This window comes from Crinia signifera, chromosome 19 (genome assembly GCF_055691185.1).
Source record: "Crinia signifera chromosome 19, ASM5569118v1, whole genome shotgun sequence".
In the NCBI taxonomy this organism is placed as follows: domain Eukaryota; kingdom Metazoa; phylum Chordata; class Amphibia; order Anura; family Myobatrachidae; genus Crinia; species Crinia signifera.
Genome location: NC_139226.1, coordinates 100,701,409 through 100,726,854, shown reverse-complemented (window position 1 = coordinate 100,726,854; position 25,446 = coordinate 100,701,409). Strand labels below are relative to the sequence as shown.

At 45.8% G+C, this 25,446-nt stretch overlaps 2 protein-coding genes across 3 annotated transcripts in view; one reads left to right on the top strand and one right to left on the bottom strand.

Moving 5' to 3' along the window:
• The window catches only part of LOC146041973 (indolethylamine N-methyltransferase-like), a 91,169-nt gene that overhangs the window by 6,257 nt on the left and 59,466 nt on the right, over positions 1 to 25,446 (bottom strand). The window contains exons 1-2 of one of the 2 annotated variants that reach the window (XM_083161860.1): positions 13,034 to 13,522; positions 2,831 to 3,036 (exon numbers count right to left, since the gene is read on the bottom strand). In XM_083161860.1, coding sequence (XP_083017986.1) covers positions 2,831 to 2,981 — 151 coding nt within the window. In that variant the 5' untranslated portion in view covers positions 2,982 to 3,036; positions 13,034 to 13,522. Of the gene's footprint in view, positions 1 to 2,830; positions 3,037 to 13,033; positions 13,523 to 25,446 lie in introns of those variants that run through there. The other variant, XM_083161861.1, reaches the window with a different exon arrangement.
• LOC146041974 (nicotinamide N-methyltransferase-like) overlaps positions 1 to 25,446 on the top strand; it is a 64,065-nt gene that overhangs the window by 17,895 nt on the left and 20,724 nt on the right. The gene's annotated exons all lie outside the window — the stretch shown is intronic.

The window sequence follows — 25,446 nt, the reverse complement described above, 5'->3', positions numbered from 1 at the left end:
TGCATATGGAAGCGATCTGCAATTTGCGGCCAGTGTGAACATTAAAAACACAGACTATGTATTAAACTACTGCATGCACATTGGGGATAGTATTCTAAAGTATTACCAACATAAACGCTGTTGCATATGAAGTACCAATATTCTTCTATCAGGTTGAAAATATGTGCAAATAAAGTGTATACACCAATCACAGCCTTTCACTGTATCTCCTGACAACCATGATCAGATAAAAATATAGTACTATTTGAAACAAATCCTGATTGAGAATCTTTCCAGCCAGACAGATCTATTGTGGCTCTAAAGAGAAGAGTATCCAATTTGTTGCAACAGTGTATACTAATAACTTCAAACCGCAACAATTACTAAAATAGCTATTGAGATGCAGATTTAATAAACAGTTTACAAATTTAAATTTTCTTATTTTCTTTCTACTCTATGGGGGTTATTCAGTTTGATTCGCAAGGCTGCGAATTCGCAGCCTTGCGAGTCCACCAAACCCCGCCCGGCGAACGCACGCCCCGCCCGCCGCCCCAGCAAAGTGCAGCTTCGCCCGCACAGCAGCGAATGGATGTTTTGCATAAACATCCATTTACTTGCTGGGGTTGCAGAAACATCCATTTACTTGCTGGGGCTTGCTGGGGTGTCCGCCCACATCATTCGATGGTCGATGACCATCGAATGATGTTTAGCGTGCACGCTTATATAAGTGACTTTTGAGTTACTTAGTTTAGCGTGGACGTTGGCGTGATATGGGCGGGCAGCTGACATCCGGTGATGTCAGCTACCCGGCCCACACACCCGCGTCACTGCCTCATTACCATGAGAACGCCCAGCGTTCTCATGGAAACGCCCATGGAACGCTGGGCGTTCCCATATGGTGATGGGGCAGCCCGGCGCTCCCCCCCCCCCCCTCGCTGCCATAGGTGCGTGCACCCGGCGACCCGAAAGGTCGCCGTGGGTTCACGCACCGTGTGCCTGCACATGCGCAGAAACACGCCTGCGCATGCGCAGACGCACAACATCGGTACTGCGTGCGAATGCGTGCAGTACCAATGAAATCTGAATAAGGCCCTATATTCATTACTTTGTTTTTATATTTCGCCATTGATATCCCTTATACAGGGACACAATATATCAGGTCAGGAACAATTAATACAATTGACCAGTACAAAAATTAAAGGATGGCTTTTTACCTTTAATTGCGAATTAATAAAGATACTATCAGACATTTTATACTTTTTAGGTCCTACGGGACAAGGTGGATGAGGAGTGCATCCTAGTTAAACTGATTTATTTTTCTTTTCCTTGTATAGTATATACAACCCAACCTGAATGACCCCCCGTTATCCAATGTATACAGGAATCATCTGTCTCATAAACATGTCACCCCCAAACAACTATATCAAATGGGACAGTTTTTTTGTAGAAGTTGTGTATATTGAATTGACAACTTAAAACACATACAAATAGAGAATTATGTTATATTAACGAAGACATCTAATGAACAAATTATTTAGGATCTATGTGCTAAGCCTTGGAGAAAAAAAGTGGACAGAAAATACCAGCTCAGCTCCAAACTGCCATGTAACAGGCTGTGGGGTCAGTCCAAATCCCTGTGAATGGTACGATGGGGGTAGAAATCAACTTTGCACAAAAGTGTTTGGAACTCTATGGCAGCGGTTCTCAAACTGTGGGTCCTTACCCCAAAGTGGGTCCCAACCTTCTCAGCATGGGGTCGCGACTCCATGTTGCTGACCATCAGGCTGATGACTTTTCTAATCTAAGTCAATGATTCAAGGATTCTGAAAGATCTGTTGAATTGTCTGTTACTTCAGACTCCTCAGATCAGTGTGTGCCTCCATAATGCTGCCATGTATGTGCTGTCTGCTGACTACACGTGTGATTTGATGACCTTCTGCAGCAACTTGCTGGGGTCCCGTAATTATTTTTATTGTCTGATAGGGTCCCAGAGCAAAATAGTTTGAGGACCCCTGCTCTATGGGATAGCAAACACTGTTGTGCGGATATTGGCCACCGTGAAGTGGGGCTGCTGCAATGACTCACAACTGGAAGTCCATCACATAGATGGACTCTAAGTAACTCTTTATACCACTTTAAAGCTTATTATATAGAACCCTTAAGGTCAGATGTACAAAGCTTGAAAAGTGATAACATGTAAAGTGAGAAAGCAACCAGCCAATCAGCCCCTAGCTGTCATGCTACAGGCTTATTAGCTGATTGATAGTGTTTAATTACTCTCCATTGTATCACTTTTCAAGGCTTAACACATCTCCCCATAAACTTTACTGTAGGATAAAATCATACGTACCCACCCTCCCAGAATGGCCAAGAGGGTCCCAAAAATTGAGTGTCCCTCCTGGCCCCCCAGAAGGTTGGGCAAGCCTCTGCATTTAGTGGGGCCCCTGCATCAGCCACCGCTAAATGCCGGCCTACGACCAACATTCGCGGCTAAAATTGCTAAAATGAAGCAAACCGTGTAATTTAGGGGCAGATTTATTAAGCTTGGAGAAGAGATAAACTGGAGATAAAGCGGAGAAAAGGTAAAAGGAGATAAAGCACCAGCCAATCAGCTGTGTTTGAAAAAGACAGTTGGGAGTTGATTGGCTGGTGCTTTATCTCCTTTTACCTTTTCTCCGCTTTATCTCCAGTTTATCTCTTCTCCAAGCTTAATAAATCTGCCCCTTAGTACCTTTGGCAAGCCCCGCCCACAGGAAAAGCTGCAAAGAGAGAGTCTCCTCTACCTGCTTCTCCTGGAGAGGAGAAAATGAAGGTAGGCAGGTATGGATAAAGTATTGTATAGTATACATACCTGCACTTAGATACTGGTGAATCTTTTCCAAAGGATATATAATAGCTTCTTCCACAAAAATATTTTCTGGGTTACAAGAAAAATACTTATCCAGAAATGTTCTAGATTCAAACGTATTCTCATGATAGATCTTTTTGTTGGTACAAGCCATCTTTCAACGTTCCACAGGGTGTCTCTTCTTTCTCTATTTCCTTCTTCTATGCGTTCTTTATAGTAAGGAACACAGGGATTCAAATTCAACATCAGTATATTAACAAATGACAACTTATTATTAGCATAATGAGTTGGTCATGAGTGTCTATCTAGCTGATGATTTACATATACTTCATTATAATATTTAGTCAGTACAACTTAGATACATAGATCAGCATTTTAATTTGAATCTACTTAAATGATGAATTCGTTTTCCTGGCTTTCATATTACCTTTTTGAGACTTTTTCTCTTCCGTGGGCTGGGGGGTTACTGTATGTAGTTACTGTAAACCGTCAGAGAGATGGCTAACTACATCCTGCCAGTCCCGGCAGCCGTGGCCAAATGCATAGTGTAGGAAGAATATTCTTGCCTGTACTCTCTATTTGGCCGGGCGATAGCGACACTGTGGGTCGCGCATCTCTATCTCCCGCTATGTACATACGAGGCACTTCAGGCATACCTACTAAGCGAATTTGACGATGTAGTTATAATCGCTTAGAAGAATCGCCCCATGTGTGCTCCCCTCTAGAGTACTACATATCAAGTGTATTTGTTTTCCAGGTTTTTTTGAGATTTTGCCAGGAAACTCAGCATGTTGAGTTTATAAATATGTGTGTATATATATATATATATATATATATATATATACATATATACATATACATATACACTTGTCTATCCAACAACTGGGTTTTGTCTTTAAAAAAAACCTGACATTTAACTAATGCCCCTTTCACACCGCACTTGTTAAACGGTATATTGCCGTTTTTTTCACATTTCAACACGTTTAAGGCTGCAGTGGGAAAGCGCCAGAGTTGATTTACCGGTTAAAGATAACCGGTATTTCAAAATGTTTAAAAAGCAGAGTCCTACACGTTTCAGAGCTGTTTTTTATGCAGTGAAAATGGCTCTGAAACGGTATTTAGTAAAAACAACAGATTACAGACCTGTGATAGGCTGTCCCCTGCATTCTGCCTTGAAACGTGTTCAGGGGATTAAACGGGTTGACTGATGTTAATGGTACTTAAACTGTATTTAAAATGGTAATCTACTGCAATGTGAAGGCTCAGACCGTTTTAAATACCGTTTAAAAATACCGTTTTTTGAAACTTTTTGGCAGAGTGAAAGCGGTATGAGATCCCACCGGCAAAATTCTACTCATGTTTACTAGCAACCAGTTATTTAAATGAATTTGTCATGAGAATACAGACAAGGGAATCATAGATTCCTCATGTGGCATAAATTACACTTTTAACCACTTTTCTATCTTAAACTTAGTAACAGAGAAAAGTACTAGAAAACCCTCTGTTCCTGGACATCTACCTCCATCATAAAGACATTATGGCTGTGGGCATATTATTAAGGAGTGCACCATTGGAGGGGCGTGTCTATCATGGCCTACTGGGCATCAATACAAACTAAATAGATGGTGACTTATTTATGTATCTGGGCTTCCCCCCAACCCCAAAATTTACGCCATAATGGCAATTACACATTACAGATGGAGCGCCTCTTGTTCAGCACCGGGGCTCCCCAGAATGCCCCCACTGTGCATCCCAGTTTCCGGACAGCGGGGGACGCAAATCCTGCCCGTCTCCACTCCAGGGAGATGGGCAGGGTTAGGGGGGAGCTTTGGGAACCGTTTCGCAGGTGCGCGCGCACCCCCTTCTAGCGGCTGATGGTTAGCGATCTGACCACCAGACCCCCACTGGATGGAGTGTGCTCCATCTATATGCCACACTCCATAATGCCTATTACACATTAGGTCACATTCCATAATGCCCATTAAACAATATGCCACACTCCGTAATGCCTATTACACATTAGGTCACATTCCATAATGCCCATTAAACATTATGACACACTCCGTAATGCCTATTACACATTATACCAAACACCGTAATGCCCATTATACATTATGTCACACATCATAATGCCAATTACACATTATGCCATACACCTATTACATATTATGCCACATATGTGCTGCTTAGGTTACATGCTCATTGCCAGAGGTTTCTTGCTCAATGCCAGGGGTTACATGCTTCTTGTTGGGGTTTCATTCTCGCTGCCAAGGGTACTAAAATGCTCACTCCCTAGGGGAAGTTACATGCTCATTGCTAGGGGGAGTTAAATGCTCTTTGATAGGGGGAGTTACATGCTCATTGCCAGGGGGAGTTACATGCTCATTGTGAAGGGGACTTACATGCTTATTGCCAAGGGGACTTACATGCTTGTTGCCAAAGGGTAATTACAGACGGGAGTTACATGCTCATTGACAAGGGTAATTACATGCTCATTGCTAGGGTGGACTTACATGATTGTTGCCAAGGGGACTTCTCATTGCCCAGGGGGGAGTTACATGCTCCTTGCCAAGCGGACTTACATGCTTGTTGTCAATGGGACTTAAATGCTTGTTGCTATGGGGGCTTTCATGCTCATTGCAAGGGGAGTTACATGCTCATTGCCAAAGGTAATTACAAGTTTGTTGTCCATAGGGTAGTGACATGCTTGTTGTCAAAGGGACTAACATACTTATTGCCAAGGGGACTTACATGGTCATTGCCAGGGGGAGTTATATATAAACTCCAACAAAAGAAGGCACGCCGAAGGCTTGTTCAGAAGGTGAAAAAAAAATAGTGTAAAACTCCACAATTTATTGTCAACGTTTCGTGGACCGAATCCACTTCCTGAGGACTATCACAACACACAATGTGCACAATATATAACATGAATAAACAGTGTATAACTTACCCCCTCCCCTTCTACTGTACCCAGGTGTGCAGCCTACATGAGGTCTGGGCGTCCAGGGACTCCTCCAGCTTCCCTGGATGCCCTGATCTCACGCAGGCTGAACACCTGGGTACAGTAGAAGGGGAGTTGTCACACGCAGCCGCGACGGAGCGCGGCGGGTACAGTACTCACCCGTCCGCGCCCGCCGCCGGCTAGCGTGTGCAGGCTCCACTCTGAGGCGGGCAGGTGGGGGCAGCGCTGGGTAGAGGCGGCAGCGACGGAGCATCAGGTAGCAGCGTCCTTGACGATTGCGGCGCCGGGTGGCCGGCGGCGCCATCTTGAGTAAGGGCAGGTAGCGGATTGGGCCAGAGTAGAGAGTTCCTCCTCATCCTGCACGGACAGCCAATGGCAGCCACTCCCTGGGGATATAGTGGAGCTGCCCAGGCTGATCCGTGTCAGTGCAATGAGTCTTCTGAGTCGTTCACATCTCCGAGCTGACTCCTGGATCCTGGTTCTCTCTCCTGACTCTGGTGCCTTGCTCCCTGCACCTTATCCAAGGAAGGTTTTCTCCTGACACCAATGCTGCAAGCGCTATCTAGTGCTGGCTCCTGCTTGTTCCAGAATTCCCTTTCTTCATCATCCATCCATTCCATCCTCTTCCAGTCTTCCGGATCCATTTCTTCCATCATCAAATCAACCTCTTCCTGCATCTTCTTCTATGTACTCTGGCTCACCTAAAGACTGGTTCCAGAATTACCACTGGCAGTATATTGTGCTGGACTTATTGATTTATTCTTTTGCCACTTAAAGAAGTATTTCAGTGAACTTATTATTTATGAAACCAGTTATTAAACCTGCACGTTTCAATCCTACTCGCCCTCGTCCGTCTCCAGCTTCTGTGCACCACACGACTCCATCCAGCCCTTCTGCCGTGACAGTTTGCACTGACCCGATGGAATCGGGTGAAGCACAGGCTTCCATGACGGATGTTCTTCAAGGCATCATGGCTCGCCTGGAACAAGTAGAAACCACCCAGCGTCAAGTGGCTCACTTCCTCCAGTCCTTGTCACCACCTCAGGCGGCTCCCTCAGCTTCGGCCGCACCCACTGCTGGAGTCTCTGCCCCTCCTGCTCCTGCGAGTCCATCTGTTCCTCACCATCTACAGCTGTCGACACCCAGTAAATATGACGGGTCTCCGAGAGGATGTCGAGGATTCCTAAATCAATGTGACGTGCATTTTACCCTCCAGCCTTCCAATTTCCCTTCGCCCAAAACCCGGGTGGCCTACATCGTATCCCTACTGGCTGGTCCAGCCCTGGAGTGGGTGTCCCCCCTCTGGGAGCGTGCGGACCCTCTTCTCAATAATTATGAAGAGTTTGTGGCCTCCTTCCGTCGTATATTCGACGAGCCCGGCAGAGTGTCCTCTGCAGCCACGGAGATCCTGAGGATTCGTCAAGGCAGTCGCCCAGTGGGACAATATGTCGTACAGTTCCAAACCCTGGCGTCCGAACTTCGATGGAACGAAGAGGCTCTCGTATCTGCCTTCTGGAACGGTCTGGCTGGGCGCATCAAAGACGAGTTAGCAACTCGCGATCCTCCTTCCACCCTGGCAGAACTCATCTCCCTATGTACCAAAGTCGACCTGCGACTCCAAGAACGCCAACTTGAGAGGAATCGTTCTGATCGCCTTCGTCCTCGTTTCTCTCCCAATGTTGCTCCGGGTCCCAAGGCAATTCCTTCGCCTGCTGCACCAGCTGATGAACCCATGCAAATCAATCGTTCCCGCCTGTCCCTCGAGGAGAAGTTCCGAAGACGGCGAGAGAATTTGTGTATGTACTGTGGCTCATCTGCTCACCTATTGGCTGCCTGCCCACTGCGGCCGGGAAACGACCGCTCCTAATCCCCCCGAGGGAGGTCCGATTAGGAGTATTGTTTTCATCTCCCTCTTCTACTGACTCTATTATTCCAGTGACTCTTGTGTGTCCCCAAGGCGAGAGAAGACTTCAGGCCTTATTGGATTCTGGAGCAGCGGGGAACTTCCTTTCTTCTTCTTTTGTCAACCAGCATGCCCTGCCTGTGCAACCTCTGGATCATTCGCTGGTCCTCACGGCTGTGGATGGGAGTCGAATTCGGAGTGGACAAATCACTCATCAAACCATTCCGCTGAAGTTGCTCATCGGAGCCTTACATCAAGAGACCATTCAATTCTTCATTCTTCCACAATCTTCTCATCAAATGGTCCTGGGTCTTCCCTGGCTCTCCAAACATAATCCACAAATTGATTGGACCACTATGGAGATCAAGGCCTGGGGAACAGTCTGCCAGTCTACTTGCATTCCTCAGATCCTTCCGGTCTACCAGACCCATCCACAATGTGAGGATAACTGCTCTTCATCTTCTTCAGCTCCACCCTTGTCTATACCCGTACCGTATCGTCCATTTACAGATGTCTTCAGTAAAGGAGGTGCTGACACTTTACCTCCCCACCGGCCTTGGGACTGCCCAATAGAATTGATGGCTGGGAAATTTCCTCCTCGTGGCCGCATCTATTCTCTGTCGCTACCCGAGACTGAGGCCATGTCCTTGTACATCCAAGAGAACTTAAACAAGGGGTTCATCCGACCTTCTACCTCTCCGGCCGGGGCTGGGTTTTTCTTTGTGAAAAAGAAAGATGGCGGTCTTCGGCCTTGTATCGACTATAGAGGCCTGAACGACATCACTATAAAGAATCGCTATCCCTTACCCCTTATCACAGAACTGTTTGATAAGATCAGAGGAGCGACTGTCTTCACCAAATTGGACCTACGAGGGGCCTACAACTTGATACGAATCCGTTCCGGTGACGAGTGGAAGACGGCTTTTAATACAAGAGACGGTCACTATGAATATCTGGTGATGCCCTTCGGCCTTTGCAACGCCCCTGCCGTCTTCCAACAGTTCGTGAATGATATCTTCCGGGACTTGCTGTACCATTCCATTGTAGTCTATCTAGACGATATACTCATCTTCTCCTCCAATCTTCAACATCACAGACAGACCGTGTCCGAGGTGCTACGACGTCTTCGTCAAAATCAACTATTCTGTAAGTTGGAAAAATGCGTTTTTGAAGTCACCTCCATTCCATTCTTAGGCCACATTCTCTCTGCTACTGGTATCGAGATGGATCCAGAGAAGGTGAGAGCGATCCAAGACTGGGCACCTCCCATGACACTCAAGGGAATTCAGAGATTTTTAGGATTCTCAAATTATTACCGGCGATTCATCCGGAACTTCTCTACCATCGCTGCTCCCCTCACAGCTCTTACCCACAAAGGAGTTGATCCAAGTCAATGGCCGCCAGAAGCATTCTCAGCCTTCCAACAGTTAAAGAGGGCGTTTATGACGGCACCCATTCTCCTCCAACCAGATCTCGACAAGCCCTTCATCCTCGAGGTGGACGCATCCTCGGAAGGTATTGGGGCCATCTTGTCACAAAAAGGAGAGGATCAAGAATTACATCCTTGTGCTTTCCCCTCCAAAAAATTCCTTCCGGCAGAGAGGAATTACCCCATTGGGGAACAAGAGTTACTTGCTGTCAAAACGGCGTTAGAGGAGTGGCGATACCTTCTGGAGGGTGCGCGGCATAAGATCACCGTGTATTCAGATCACAAGAATTTGTCCTTTCTCAAACAAGTTCAATGCCTCACTGCTCGTCAAGCCCGATGGGCTATGTTTTTCGAACGTTTTAATTTTCAAATTAAATTTCGACCTGGCACCACTAATATTAAAGCTGATGCCCTATCCCGTTCCTTTGAAACGACTTCTGATATAGAGATTCTTCCTCGTCCAATCCTTGATCCAGTGGTTTTTGCTCAAGTGTCCGTACAGCCAATTCCTCCTCCAGGCAAGACGTTTGTTCCTCTCGAACTGCGAAAAAAAATATTATCATGGGCACATTCCTCCCGTTTCGCAGGTCACGCAGGAATACAGAAGACCTTGATGTTCCTGTCACGTTCTTATTGGTGGCCAACCATTCGTCACGACGTCACCAACTTCATCGCGTCTTGTGTAAAATGTGCTCAGCATAAGGTGCCCAGAACAACTCCTGTTGGTCCTCTCCGTCCTCTGGCCATTCCCACAGAACCATGGACTCATCTATCTATGGACTTCATTTGCGAGTTGCCTCCTTCCAAAGGTCATACAGCAATCTGGGTAGTGGTTGACCGATTCTCAAAAATGGTCCATTTCGTCCCACTAAAAGGTCTTCCCTCTGCTCCAGTACTGGCTCAGCTATTCATTTCCACCATTTTTAAATTACATGGTCTGCCCAAAGAAATTGTGTCTGATCGCGGAGTACAGTTCGTGGCGAAATTCTGGAGAGCTCTCTGTGCCACGGTAAAGGTTAACCTCAAGTTTTCTACTGCCTTTCATCCCCAGACCAACGGCCAGACGGAACGGGTGAATCAGGACTTGGAGGCCTTTATTCGATTGTTCATCTCGTCCTCTCAAGATGACTGGGTAGATCTCCTCCCGTGGGCAGAATTTATGCATAACAACTCCTATCACTCTTCCTCCGGAACCACGCCCTTCTTTACCGTATTTGGTAAACACCCACGATCTCCAGACTTCTCAGAATTACCCTCTTCTGAAGTTCCTGCAGCGACCACTTCCCTCCAACGCTTTGCGAAGATTTGGTCGGATGTCCACACCGCTCTCCTTAAATCTTCTGCTCGATACAAGAGAATGGCGGACAGGAAAAGAAGAGCAGCGCCCAGATTAAAACTCGGGGATCGGGTATGGCTATCTACCCGTCATATACGCCTCCGTCTGCCTTCTATGAAACTGGCTCCCCGGTACATTGGGCCATATGCCATCACCCAAGTCATTAATCCAGTCGCTTATAGACTTCAACTTCCTCCTTCCCTAAGGATCTCGAATTCCTTTCATGTGTCCCTCCTCAAGCCTTTAAGATTGAACTCTTATCAGAAGAAGGTTCCCAAACCACCCAAGATTAACTCCGAGAGTGGGATCGAATTCGAGGTAAGACGTATCATAGACTCTCGTCACCGCAATGCTCGTACTCAGTATCTGGTGGAGTGGGTCGGTTTTGGTCCTGAAGAGAACTCTTGGGTGGACTCCGTTGATTTGCATGCTCCAAAGCTGATTAAGCAATTTCTGCAGCGAAATCCTCACAAGGCCCATAGGCGTCCTGGGGCCACCCTGAAAAGGGGGGGTACTGTCACACGCAGCCGCGACGGAGCGCGGCGGGTACAGTACTCACCCGTCCGCGCCCGCCGCCGGCTAGCGTGTGCAGGCTCCACTCTGAGGCGGGCAGGTGGGGGCAGCGCTGGGTAGAGGCGGCAGCGACGGAGCATCAGGTAGCAGCGTCCTTGACGATTGCGGCGCCGGGTGGCCGGCGGCGCCATCTTGAGTAAGGGCAGGTAGCGCATTGGGCCAGAGTAGAGAGTTCCTCCTCATCCTGCACGGACAGCCAATGGCAGCCACTCCCTGGGGATATAGTGGAGCTGCCCAGGCTGATCCGTGTCAGTGCAATGAGTCTTCTGAGTCGTTCACATCTCCGAGCTGACTCCTGGATCCTGGTTCTCTCTCCTGACTCTGGTGCCTTGCTCCCTGCACCTTATCCAAGGAAGGTTTTCTCCTGACACCAATGCTGCAAGCGCTATCTAGTGCTGGCTCCTGCTTGTTCCAGAATTCCCTTTCTTCATCATCCATCCATTCCATCCTCTTCCAGTCTTCCGGATCCATTTCTTCCATCATCAAATCAACCTCTTCCTGCATCTTCTTCTATGTACTCTGGCTCACCTAAAGACTGGTTCCAGAATTACCACTGGCAGTATATTGTGCTGGACTTATTGATTTATTCTTTTGCCACTTAAAGAAGTATTTAAGTGAACTTATTATTTATGAAACCAGTTATTAAACCTGCACGTTTCAATCCTACTCGCCCTGGTCCGTCTCCAGCTTCTGTGCACCACACGACTCCATCCAGCCCTTCTGCCGTGACAGGAGTGGGCTACATGCACATTGCGTGTTGTGAAGTAATAGTCCTGACTGACTTTTTGGTTCTCCAAGTGCAACGATGCCTTGGCAGACTGACGGATCTGTAGTATCCCACTGAAATGGGTAAGATTCTTTTTTTTATACTATAAACTCCACAGGGGTTTTGAATAACTTTACATCTCAGATTCACATAAACAATCAAACAGACTTGGTGTAGCATCTGGCCATCCCTACTCTCTCCCTGGCGCCCTGCCTCCAAACTCCCTCCCCCCTGGAAGGGTGGGTACTTTATTGCAAGTTTCCTAGTTCTCAAATGGATAAGCCCTAGTAAGAGAAAATGGACTGGTGTGTCCTTAAGCCTTGGGGTACTCCATTTTTTTCTTTTGATCTGGGAGGTCCATTCCATGGTCATTCTTCTTTAGCCCCCTCAGGTCACTGCACAATCATGGCTGTGGCTGGTATGTTTGGTTAATGGATTTGGTCAGCTAATGGCCTCTCACCTGCAGCCCTTGGTGATATCACTGGGGAGGTAGCCAGGCTTATTCAGTGGCTTTTGAGAGTTCTGTTGCAGAGTTGGGTAGGTCCCTTGAGGCCCTTAGATATGGATTTTTTCCTATGCTGATAGATTGATAAATATGGATGGTACTTGTGTACAATCACGGCTCCCACGATGTCCATCGTATAGTAAAAGTACACGTCCTACGACCTTTTCATACCCCCACTATCCACGTCGGCGTGGAGTTGAGAATAGAAAATGGGGCGAGCGCAGCGAGCCACCGAGCCCGAAGCGTGGCGAGCGGACACGGATACCTTCACAGGTATACGCGTCCCCTCGCGGGCTTCACAGGTGTCCGCGTCCCCTCGCTGTGCTCGCCACGCTTCGGGCTCGGTGGCTCGCTGCTCTCGCCACACTTTCTATTCTCAACTCCACGCCGACGTGGATAGTGGGGGTATGAAAAGGTCATAGGACACGTACCGCCGCCCCTCGCGGGCTCGCTGCGCTCGCCATGCTTCGGATTTGCGTTGACAGTGGGGGTGGTACAGCCTCAAAAATGACATTTGGGGGCCATTGAACATGTTTGATACTAATTTCAATGCATTTGGATGCATTTCTGTTAAAAATCGCATGCGATGCGATCGCATGCGATTTTTCAAAAAAAATGCTTAAAAACTGCAAAAATCACATGCCATCGCATGCCACTACATTTGGCATGCGATGGGAGCCGTGAAAGTACACAAGTACCAAATGGATCACTGTGCATATTGAATAAACATACCTATGTTTGTTATAGGGTGTGCTGGCTCTCTCTGTTTTTCTTTGGGACATTAACCCTTGGAAGACTGCTTGCTGATACAATTAAGGAGTGTGCGTTTCCCACATGACAATGGTATGGTTGTGCGTTTCACACATGACAATGGTAGGTTGTAGAATGGCCGGCACTCCACGGCTCAGTGTAGAAATAGCAGCACCAGGTGCCTCCCCCTGGCAGATGGAGTAAGTCCTCAATATGTATCGTAGTGGTAGGGCGGCACTCCAAACGCCTGCTTAGATCAAGGAAACGCGAGTTTTCATCTCTTTATCAGGATAAAAAATGGACAAGTGGAAGACATAATTTAGCCTCAACCCATGTGTAAGCTGATTGGCAGGCTCCTCCTCAGAACAAACCAGGGGGAGATCAGCCATCAGGACAGTGATCAAAGCATATAGCAAGATGGTTATAATGTTACAAAACAATAATATATACAAAAAATACATAGTATACAGTGTCTAATGTAGGATACACACCAGGACGACCACCGTCGTTCACGACCGATAGACGACCATGGAACGATTTCCCTTGGACTTCCCGGGAGCTCCCAGGCAGTCCCCAGCAAACGATTAGCAAAAATTGTGTTTTTTGGGCGGAACGATCTAGATCCGATCCCGATGTGCCCGCGATGGTCTTGAAGACGGTCGGATCGCTGGTTTTTGTTTTTTTGCAAGAACACATGCGACCGTCGTCAGATTGGCCTTTGAAATTTGAATGAAGGGGCTGGACTAGCAGAGGGGGAGGACTAGCAGAGGGGGATAGGAATAGCAGCAGCCATTTTAAACCAGTGTATTTCTGCTTTGTTACTAGTGAGGCTTGGTTTATACCTGCTGAACGCTGGACATAGCTATTTACACATTACTTTGTTTTGCCTGCCATTACAAAGTTTCTTTTAACCCTGCACTATGGAGAATGCAGTGATGGGTAGTCACCAGCAACAGTACCTGCTCTATTATGCAGTTTTGAAGCTCAGGCGTCAGAGAGCCCAGCGCAGGAGAGAAAGATCATGCTGGACAAAGCAGTGGCTACTTCAGCGTCAGACTCGTTCGCACATGCCACTGCTCAGGGACATCAGGGAGAATAACCCAGACGATTTTCGTAACTTCTTGAGGATGGATGATGCCACATTCCAGGAATTGCTGCGTCTGGTGACTCCCCACATCGAGAAGCAGGATACCAAGTATCGCATGGCTATCCCTGCTGAGGAACGGCTGGTGGTGACCCTGAGGTTTCTGGCGACAGGACAGTCTCTTGCTGACCTAAAGTTTGGATCCCTCATCTCCCCGCAAGCTTTGGGCCTCATCATCCCGGAGACCTGCAAAGCCATTGTGAAGGTGCTGCAGTACCAGTATTGCAAGGTAAGGATGAAATATACACCGTACACTTTATTGTGCAAACAAAATATTTTTATTTATAATTTAGGCCTAGGACAGAAACAGGTTTTTTAGGCCTTTCATAGGTAAAACATGTAAAATAGTAAATAGATTGTGTCAACACAAATATATTATAATACCATATATAAAAGATATTGTACAAAAACACACACTATATATAAAGATTTAAGTATGTATGACCCAGTTTAAACTTTCCCAATAAGTACGGGCTACTGTGTGGCAGAGGATGTCTGCCGCCGATAAGTAAAGGCTGCGGCCCACATGGCGCATGGCGCAGATGCAATGGCCCCGGCCCCATTGATGTGCGCCATACGCCATGTGAGCAGTGGCCATCTGTTTGATACATCTCGTCGACTCCAGCACCAGACTTCTTTGCAGCCTTCACCTTCTTGTGTTCCTTTAAGAACACCGTGCGCAGATTCTGGATGCGTTTCCTCACCCATTCAACATTGGCCTCTGGGTGAAATGGAAGACTGTAGCGTGCCAAGTCCTCCAAGGCTTGGTTTCTTTTCATTTTGTTTGAATACTCCTTGGATTTTGTTCGCCACAGGCATTCGTGTGAACGATATTTTTCAATAAACCCTTCAAGAAACTCTTGTTCCTTTGCGTTGGACATTGGGACTGTAAAAAGATAAAACCATTTTAGTTGTTATAGTTATACCCATGTTTTGTTTCATATTTAAATTTTTATAGTTATAATTATACCCATGTTTTGTTTCATATTTAAATTTTTATAGTTATAGTTATATCCATGTTTTGTTTCATATTTAAATTTTTATAGTTATAGTTACCAGTTTACCTAGTTCTTATGTTTTAAGTATTTAAAATGTTAATAAACTTTTATGAAAACCACTATACATTTTATTGTGCATATTGCTATTCACACACAGGTGAATGGGGCCTAGCAGAGAGGAGTGCATGGAATACTGCAATGGTGGACAATGGTTTATGTATATATATCTATATATACACAAACACACACACACACAGGTGAATGGGGCCTAGCAGAGAGGAGTGCATGGAATACTGCAATGGTGGACATTGGTTATATGTATACACACACACATGGGGCCCACCCGAGCAAACAGTGACATGGTCGGGTGCACGGTTGACAAACCAGTGCTCTATACACACTATATACATTGGTGGCAACAGTGGGCATGCATAGGAGAGCATTGGGAGTGCAAACATACCAGGTTGTTGTTCTGGGAGCTGAGACAAGAAGGAGAGTCCAACTGCTGCGCCAGCGCTGTTTGCTATGTGGAAAAACATGGCGCCGGGGGAGTGTTTAGGAAATGCCACTCAAATAGGCTGGATCAAACGACGGACGCACCGACGGACGGACGACGGAGGCGGCAAAAAACACTCACGATCTGCATACGATTGACGGTCGGTCGGCCTGGGATTGACGGATCCTACCTGCAGCACGTAGGACCAAAGATGCGACCAAACGAGCGGCGTGAACGCGCATTGGATCGGAATCGGATCAAATAAATGTCAAAAACACACGATAGTACATACAATCTGCATACAACCGGTCGGAATTGGATCTAAATTGACAGAATCGGGCCCTAGTCGTCCTGGTGTGTACCCAGCATAACAGTGTTAATCCTGTGTGCATAAACCAAAGATTTTTTATTAAATAAAACATCCATTGTACATACAAGAAAAATACATTTGGAATCCTCTATGCTCATGCTGGTTACATCCATACTACTATAGTAAATAGGAGAATCCGACGGTCCAGTGACCTCTGGTGGTCAGGTGGAAAAAGACCCACCAATTTTCTTCTTGAAATGTGGAATGATTTTCTATAGCAATACCTAAACGCCATATTCAATTAGAAACATGCAATTAGAGATAACATATAATCATAAAGCATCTCCTGCACCCCTTATACATTTCTTACAAGAAAGAGCTCAAGCCCAAATTTTCACTAAGTCCTAATGGTGAGAGGGTCTTTAACCCCTTCCCGACAATTGACGTACATTTACGTCATGGTCGGGAAGTACTTCCCGACACATGGCGTAAATGTACGTCATGGCATTTAACTGTCACCGCGTCTATAGACGCGGTGACAGTTTCAACATGTCTGCTGTCCCTGACAGCAGACATGTCCGTGCATGCCCAGGGGGGGCTGCGATGCCGCCCCCCCGTCGGCGATCGCTGTGATTGGCTGTTCAGTGTGAACAGCCAATTACAGCGTTTTCTGTGTCACCGGCGAATAACGTTCGCCGGTGACACGCGATCGGAGGTGATTGGTGCTGTAAAGTACAGCACCAATCACCGCGGGGTGTAAGGGTGACACTGGTGTCACCCCACCTCACCCCGCCCGCCCCCAAAGGCCGTGATTGGTCCGTCGGACCGACGGACCAATCACAGCCATGGAGGGGGGTTTAAACTAACGGTGACTGCACTGCAGACGCCATTCCGGTCTGGAATTGCGTGCAGTGCGGTCACCGTGCCAATCTGCCGCGATATACTGACCAGAACCTGGCAAAATACTTACCTGATCCTTGCAAATATCTTGGCTGCTTCATCTGCTTGTAGTGTGCTGGATGCTTCCTGGATCCTGTTACTTGTGACTTCCTGTGAACTTGTGCTGCTGCAGTGTAATAGCGTTAGTTAGATAGAGAGAGATAGAGAGAGATAGTGTCAGAGAGTGCTGTATTTTGTGCTGCTGCAGTGTGATATAGTTATAGAGATAGAGAGAGATAGAGAGAGATAGAGAGAGATAGAGAGAGATAGAGAGAGATAGAGAGAGAGAGATAGAGAGGCCTAGTGACAGAGAGTGCTATATTTTGTGCTGCTGCAGTGTTAGTTATAGATAGAGAGAGAGATAGAGAGAGATAGAGAGAGAGAGATAGAGATAGTGACAGATTGTGCTATATATTTTTTATATAACTGACTGCTGCCCCCCCTTTTGTGCTGATCAGTATAAATTAACTGATCAGCAACTTTTTGGGGGCGCAGGGTATTTTTATATATATATATACCTGTCACTGCTGCTGCTGCAGTGTCATAGAGTGTTAGATAGTGAGAGATAGAGAGATAGAGAGAGATAGTGACAGAGAGTGATAGAGAGTGCTAAATTTTGTGTCTGCTGCCCCCGCCTTTTGTGCTGATCACTATATCTGAGGTGATCAGCAACTTTTTAGGGGTGCAGAGTTTTTTTTTTTTTTTTATATATATACCTGCCAGTTGCACTGTCAGTTGCACCTGCTACCCCTCACTGGTAATCAGTGTCGCATCACTGATCACCTTTTTTTTTTTTTGTGTGTGCTGTGGGGTCTTTTTTTAATTTTTTTTTTTACACACACTGTGATTTTGTGGGTGTCCTGTGGCCGCTGTGCGCGGATCAGTGACGTACATCACTGATCATCTTTTTCGGCACAGGGTTGATCTATTTTTTTTTTTTTTTTGATCAAATTCCTGTTGCCTTTCAGCGCTGTTCAGTGACGGACGTTACTGACCAACATCTGTGCTCAATTTTTGGCGCAGGACCTTTTTTTTTTTTTTTTTTTAACCCCTTCAATTTTTTTTTTTAACCCCTTCAATTTTTTTTTTTTTAACCCCTCCATTTTTTTTTGTTTGTATAAAGTATTTTTTTTTTTCTGCACACTACATACACACTACACACTACATACCCCCCGGGTTGAAATAAAGTTTGTACCCCCCCCTACACTATACACGTGTTGAAACATTTCACTACCAGTAACACAAAAATAAAAATGGCATCCCAAATGTCATCCCAAATGTCATCCCAGTCATCCAGAAGAATGTATTCAGCGGAGGAGGCATATGCCCTGCTTGCTTCTGACTCTGACACAGCCAGTGATGCAAGCGGGGAATTTGAAGGATTCGCCTTAAGCTCCTCTTCCTCCTCTGATGATGAGGGACCCCCTCAAAGACGCCCCTGTAGAGCAGCTGAGACCCCCCCCCCAATAATTGATCTCGTATGGACCCCACCACCAGACAATTTTGAGCCCCAGGTTCCTGAGTTTTTGGCCATGCCAGGAATCCAATTTGATTCCACAGGTCTCAGAGAAATTGACTTTTTCAAATTATTTTTCTCTGATGATTTTATAAATTTAATGGTGGACCAAACTAATTTATATGCCCAGCAGTTTATTGCTCAAAACCCCACGTCATCATTTGCTAGGTGGACCCCTGTAGATGCAGTAGAGATGATGACGTTTTGGGGTCTGGTGTTTCATATGGGCATAGTAAAAAAGCCAGAAATTAGGCAATATTGGAGTACAGATGTTCTGTACAGCACCCCATTTTACCGTATGGCCATGCCCCGGGCTCGATTTGAGACGATCCTTAAATTTTTGCATTACAACGATAATGCACAGTGCCCACCCAGAGATGATCCCACCTTTGACCGGCTATTCAAAGTCAGGCCGGTCATTGATCATTTCAGTGCCAAATTTGAAGACATGTACATCCCAGATAAATTCATTTGCATAGACGAGTCCCTTATACATTTTAAAGGAAGGGTTAAATTCCGCCAGTACCTTCCCAGTAAGAGGGCAAGGTATGGCATAAAAATGTATAGGTTGTGTGAAAGCACCTCAGGGTACACCCACAGGTTTAGGGTATATGAAGGGAAGGATTCAAGAATAGAACCGCCAGAATGCCCCCCCTCCCTCGTAGGTGTTAGTGGAAAAATTGTCTGGGATTTAGTGCACCCCTTCCTGGATAAAGGTTATCACCTCTATGTGGATAACTTTTACACCAGCATCCCCCTGTTTAAGGCCCTTGGTTCAAGAGGTACAGCAGCTTGCGGTACTGTGCGCAAGAACCAAAGAGGCCTCCCAAAAACGCACATTGCCCAAGTAATGAGAAGGGGTGAAAGCAGGGGAATATGCACCGAAAATATGTTGTTGGTCAAATATAAGGACAAGAGGGATGTCCTTATACTGACAACAATTCACGGAGACAGTACCACCTCCGTCCCTGTACGAGGTACCAGTACCCACACCTCCAAACCTAATTGTATCCTGGATTACAATAGGTACATGGGCGGAGTGGATCTTTCAGATCAGGTACTGAAGCCGTACAGTGCCCTGCGGAAAACAAAAATCTGGTACAAGAAGCTGGCCGTGTATATCATCCAGATGGCACTGTATAACGCTTACGTGCTATTCCGTTCTACCGGCCAGAGGGGGACATTTATGCACTTTCAAGAGGAAGTCATAAAGGGCCTAATATTTGGGAACCAGCAGGCTGAGGGCCCCAGTACTTCTAGTACTGGCCCCCGTATTGTACCAGGGCAGCATTTTCCTGATGAAATCCCCTCCACTGGAAAAAAGGGCAGGACACAAAAAAGGTGCAAAGTTTGCTATAAAAAGGGAATAAGAAAGCAAACTATTTTCCAGTGTGACACTTGCCCCGACAAACCCGGCCTATGTATAAAGGAGTGTTTTAAAATATACCACACATCTATGGATTATTAGGTTCATAATTTCACCGTGCTTCGGGGGTCTTGCTAATGCCACATACCACCCACCATTCATTCCACCATAATCTGAGCCGCAAAATCCAAAAATCACTCCTTCCGTTCTGAGTCCTGCCATGCACCCAACTGGTATTTTTTGGTCACATGTGAGGCATTGCCGTACTCGGGAGAAATTGGGGCACAGATTTTGGGGTGCTTTTTCTCCTTCATACCTTCTGAAAATGAAAAATTTTGAGCCAGAACTGCATTTTTGTGTAAAAAAATGTAATTTTTCATTTTCACTGCCCACTTGTATCAAAATTGGTGAAACCCCTGGGGGTTTGAAATGTACACTATACCCCTAGATGAATTCCCTGAGGGGTGTAGTTTGCAAAATGGGGTCACTTGTGGGGGGGTTCCACTGTATTGGTGCTTTGGGGGTCTTGCTAATGCGACATAGCACCCACCATCATTCCACCAGAATTTGTGCTGCAAAATCCAAATATCACTCCTTCCCTTCTGAGTCCTGCAACTTTTTGGTCACACATGAGGCATTGCCGTACTCGGGAGAAATTGGGGCACATATTTTGGGGTGCTTTTTCTCCTTCATACCTTCTGAAAATGAAAAATTTTGAGCCAGAACTGCATTTTTGTGTAAAAAAATGTAATTTTTCATTTTCACTGCCCACTTGTATCAAAATTGGTGAAACCCCTGGGGGTTTGAAATGTACACTATACCCCTAGATGAATTCCCTGAGGGGTGTAGTTTGCAAAATGGGGTGACTTGTGGGGGGGTTCCACTGTATTGGTGCAACATAGCACCCACCATTCATTCCACCAGAATCTGTGCTGCAAAATCCAAAAATCACTCCTTCCCTTCTGAGTCCTGCCATGCACCCAACTGGTATTTTTTGGTCACATGTGAGGCATTGCCGTACTCGGGAGAAATTGGGGCACAGATTTTGGGGTGCTTTTTCTCCTTCATACCTTCTGAAAATGAAAAATTTTGAGCCAGAACTGCATTTTTGTGTAAAAAATGTAATTTTTCATTTTCACTGCCCACTTGTATCAAAATTGGTGAAACCCCTGGGGGTTTGAAATGTACACTATACCCCTAGATGAATTCCCTGAGGGGTGTAGTTTGCAAAATGGGGTCACTTGTGGGGGGGTTCCACTGTATTGGTGCTTGGGGGGTCTTGCTAATGCGACATAGCACCCACCAAAATTCCACCAGAATCTGAGCCGCAAAATCCAAAAATCACTCCTTCCGTTCTGAGTCCTGCCATGCACCCAACTGGTATTTTTTGGTCACATGTGAGGCATTGCCGTACTCGGGAGAAATTGGGGCACATATTTTGGGGTGCTTTTTCTCCTTCATACCTTCTGAAAATGACAAATTTTGAGCCAGAACTGCATTTTTTGTGTAAAAAAATGTAATTTTTCATTTTCACTGCCCAGTTGTATCAAAATTGGTGAAACCCCTGGGGGTTTGAAATGTACACTATACCCCTAGATGAATTCCCTGAGGGGTGTAGTTTGCAAAATGGGGTCACTTGTGGGGGGGTTCCACTGTATTGGTGCTTGGGGGGTCTTGCTAATGCGACATAGCACCCACCAAAATTCCACCAGAATCTGAGCTGCAAAATCCAAAAATCACTCCTTCCCTTCTGAGTCCTGCCATGCACCCAACTGGTATTTTTTGGTCACATGTGAGGCATTGCCGTACTCGGGAGAAATTGGGGCACAGATTTTGGGGTGCTTTTTCTCCTTCATACCTTCTGAAAATGAAAAATTTTGAGCCAGAACTGCATTTTTGTGTAAAAAATGTAATTTTTCATTTTCACTGCCCACTTGTATCAAAATTGGTGAAACCCCTGGGGGTTTGAAATGTACACTATACCCCTAGATGAATTCCCTGAGGGGTGTAGTTTGCAAAATGGGGTCACTTGTGGGGGGGTTCCACTGTATTGGTGCTTGGGGGGTCTTGCTAATGCGACATAGCACCCACCAAAATTCCACCAGAATCTGAGCTGCAAAATCCAAAAATCACTCCTTCCCTTCTGAGTCCTGCCATGCACCCAACTGGTATTTTTTGGTCACATGTGAGGCATTGCCGTACTCGGGAGAAATTGGGGCACAGATTTTGGGGTGCTTTTTCTCCTTCATACCTTCTGAAAATGAAAAATTTTGAGCCAGAACTGCATTTTTGTGTAAAAAAATGTAATTTTTCATTTTCACTGCCCACTTGTATCAAAATTGGTGAAACCCCTGGGGGTTTGAAATGTACACTATACCCCTAGATGAATTCCCTGAGGGGTGTAGTTTGCAAAATGGGGTGACTTGTGGGGGGGTTCCACTGTATTGGTGCAACATAGCACCCACCATTCATTCCACCAGAATCTGTGCTGCAAAATCCAAAAATCACTCCTTCCCTTCTGAGTCCTGCCATGCACCCAACTGGTATTTTTTGGTCACATGTGAGGCATTGCCGTACTCGGGAGAAATTGGGGCACAGATTTTGGGGTGCTTTTTCTCCTTCATACCTTCTGAAAATGAAAAATTTTGAGCCAGAACTGCATTTTTGTGTAAAAAATGTAATTTTTCATTTTCACTGCCCACTTGTATCAAAATTGGTGAAACCCCTGGGGGTTTGAAATGTACACTATACCCCTAGATGAATTCCCTGAGGGGTGTAGTTTGCAAAATGGGGTCACTTGTGGGGGGGTTCCACTGTATTGGTGCTTGGGGGGTCTTGCTAATGCGACATAGCACCCACCAAAATTCCACCAGAATCTGAGCCGCAAAATCCAAAAATCACTCCTTCCGTTCTGAGTCCTGCCATGCACCCAACTGGTATTTTTTGGTCACATGTGAGGCATTGCCGTACTCGGGAGAAATTGGGGCACATATTTTGGGGTGCTTTTTCTCCTTCATACCTTCTGAAAATGACAAATTTTGAGCCAGAACTGCATTTTTTGTGTAAAAAAATGTAATTTTTCATTTTCACTGCCCAGTTGTATCAAAATTGGTGAAACCCCTGGGGGTTTGAAATGTACACTATACCCCTAGATGAATTCCCTGAGGGGTGTAGTTTGCAAAATGGGGTCACTTGTGGGGGGGTTCCGCTGTATTGGTGCTTGGGGGGTCTTGCTAATGCGACATAGCACCCACCAAAATTCCACCAGAATCTGAGCTGCAAAATCCAAAAATCACTCCTTCCCTTCTGAGTCCTGCCATGCACCCAACTGGTATTTTTTGGTCACATGTGAGGCATTGCCGTACTCGGGAGAAATTGGGGCACAGATTTTGGGGTGCTTTTTCTCCTTCATACCTTCTGAAAATGAAAAATTTTGAGCCAGAACTGCATTTTTGTGTAAAAAATGTAATTTTTCATTTTCACTGCCCACTTGTATCAAAATTGGTGAAACCCCTGGGGGTTTGAAATGTACACTATACCCCTAGATGAATTCCCTGAGGGGTGTAGTTTGCAAAATGGGGTCATTTGTGGGGGGGTTCCACTGTATTGGTGCTTGGGGGGTCTTGCTAATGCGACATAGCACCCACCAAAATTCCACCAGAATCTGAGCTGCAAAATCCAAAAATCACTCCTTCCCTTCTGAGTCCTGCCATGCACCCAACTGGTATTTTTTGGTCACATGTGAGGCATTGCCGTACTCGGGAGAAATTGGGGCACAGATTTTGGGGTGCTTTTTCTCCTTCATACCTTCTGAAAATGAAAAATTTTGAGCCAGAACTGCATTTTTGTGTAAAAAAATGTAATTTTTCATTTTCACTGCCCACTTGTATCAAAATTGGTGAAACCCCTGGGGGTTTGAAATGTACACTATACCCCTAGATGAATTCCCTGAGGGGTGTAGTTTGCAAAATGGGGTCACTTGTGGGGGGGTTCCACTGTATTGGTGCTTGGGGGGTCTTGCTAATGCGACATAGCACCCACCAAAATTCCACCAGAATCTGAGCCGCAAAATCCAAAAATCACTCCTTCCGTTCTGAGTCCTGCCATGCACCCAACTGGTATTTTTTGGTCACATGTGAGGCATTGCCGTACTCGGGAGAAATTGGGGCACATATTTTGGGGTGCTTTTTCTCCTTCATACCTTCTGAAAATGAAAAATTTTGAGCCAGAACTGCATTTTTGTGTAAAAAAATGTAATTTTTCATTTTCACTGCCCACTTGTATCAAAATTGGTGAAACCCCTGGGGGTTTGAAATGTACACTATACCCCTAGATGAATTCCCTGAGGGGTGTACTTTGCAAAATGGGGTGACTTGTGGGGGGGTTCCACTGTATTGGTGCAACATAGCACCCACCATTCATTCCACCAGAATCTGTGCTGCAAAATCCAAAAATCACTCCTTCCCTTCTGAGTCCTGCCATGCACCCAACTGGTATTTTTTGGTCACATGTGAGGCATTGCCGTACTCGGGAGAAATTGGGGCACAGATTTTGGGGTGCTTTTTCTCCTTCATACCTTCTGAAAATGAAAAATTTTGAGCCAGAACTGCATTTTTGTGTAAAAAAATGTAACTTTTCATTTTCACTGCCCACTTGTATCAAAATTGGTGAAACCCCTGGGGGTTTGAAATGTACACTATACCCCTAGATGAATTCCCTGAGGGGTGTAGTTTGCAAAATGGGGTCACTTGTGGGGGGGTTCCACTGTATTGGTGCTTGGGGGGTCTTGCTAATGCGACATAGCACCCACCAAAATTCCACCAGAATCTGAGCCGCAAAATCCAAAAATCACTCCTTCCGTTCTGAGTCCTGCCATGCACCCAACTGGTATTTTTTGGTCACATGTGAGGCATTGCCGTACTCGGGAGAAATTGGGGCACATATTTTGGGGTGCTTTTTCTCCTTCATACCTTCTGAAAATGAAAAATTTTGAGCCAGAACTGCATTTTTGTGTAAAAAAATGTAATTTTTCATTTTCACTGCCCACTTGTATCAAAATTGGTGAAACCCCTGGGGGTTTGAAATGTACACTATACCCCTAGATGAATTCCCTGAGGGGTGTACTTTGCAAAATGGGGTGACTTGTGGGGGGGTTCCACTGTATTGGTGCAACATAGCACCCACCATTCATTCCACCAGAATCTGTGCTGCAAAATCCAAAAATCACTCCTTCCCTTCTGAGTCCTGCCATGCACCCAACTGGTATATTTTGGTCACATGTGAGGCATTGCCGTACTCGGGAGAAATTGGGGCACAGATTTTGGGGTGCTTTTTCTCCTTCATACCTTCTGAAAATGAAAAATTTTGAGCCAGAACTGCATTTTTGTGTAAAAAAATGTAATTTTTCATTTTCACTGCCCACTTGTATCAAAATTGGTGAAACCCCTGGGGGTTTGAAATGTACACTATACCCCTAGATGAATTCCCTGAGGGGTGTAGTTTGCAAAATGGGGTCACTTGTGGGGGGGTTCCACTGTATTGGTGCTTTGGGGGTCTTGCTAATGCGACATAGCACCCACCAAAATTCCACCAGAATCTGAGCTGCAAAATCCAAAAATCACTCCTT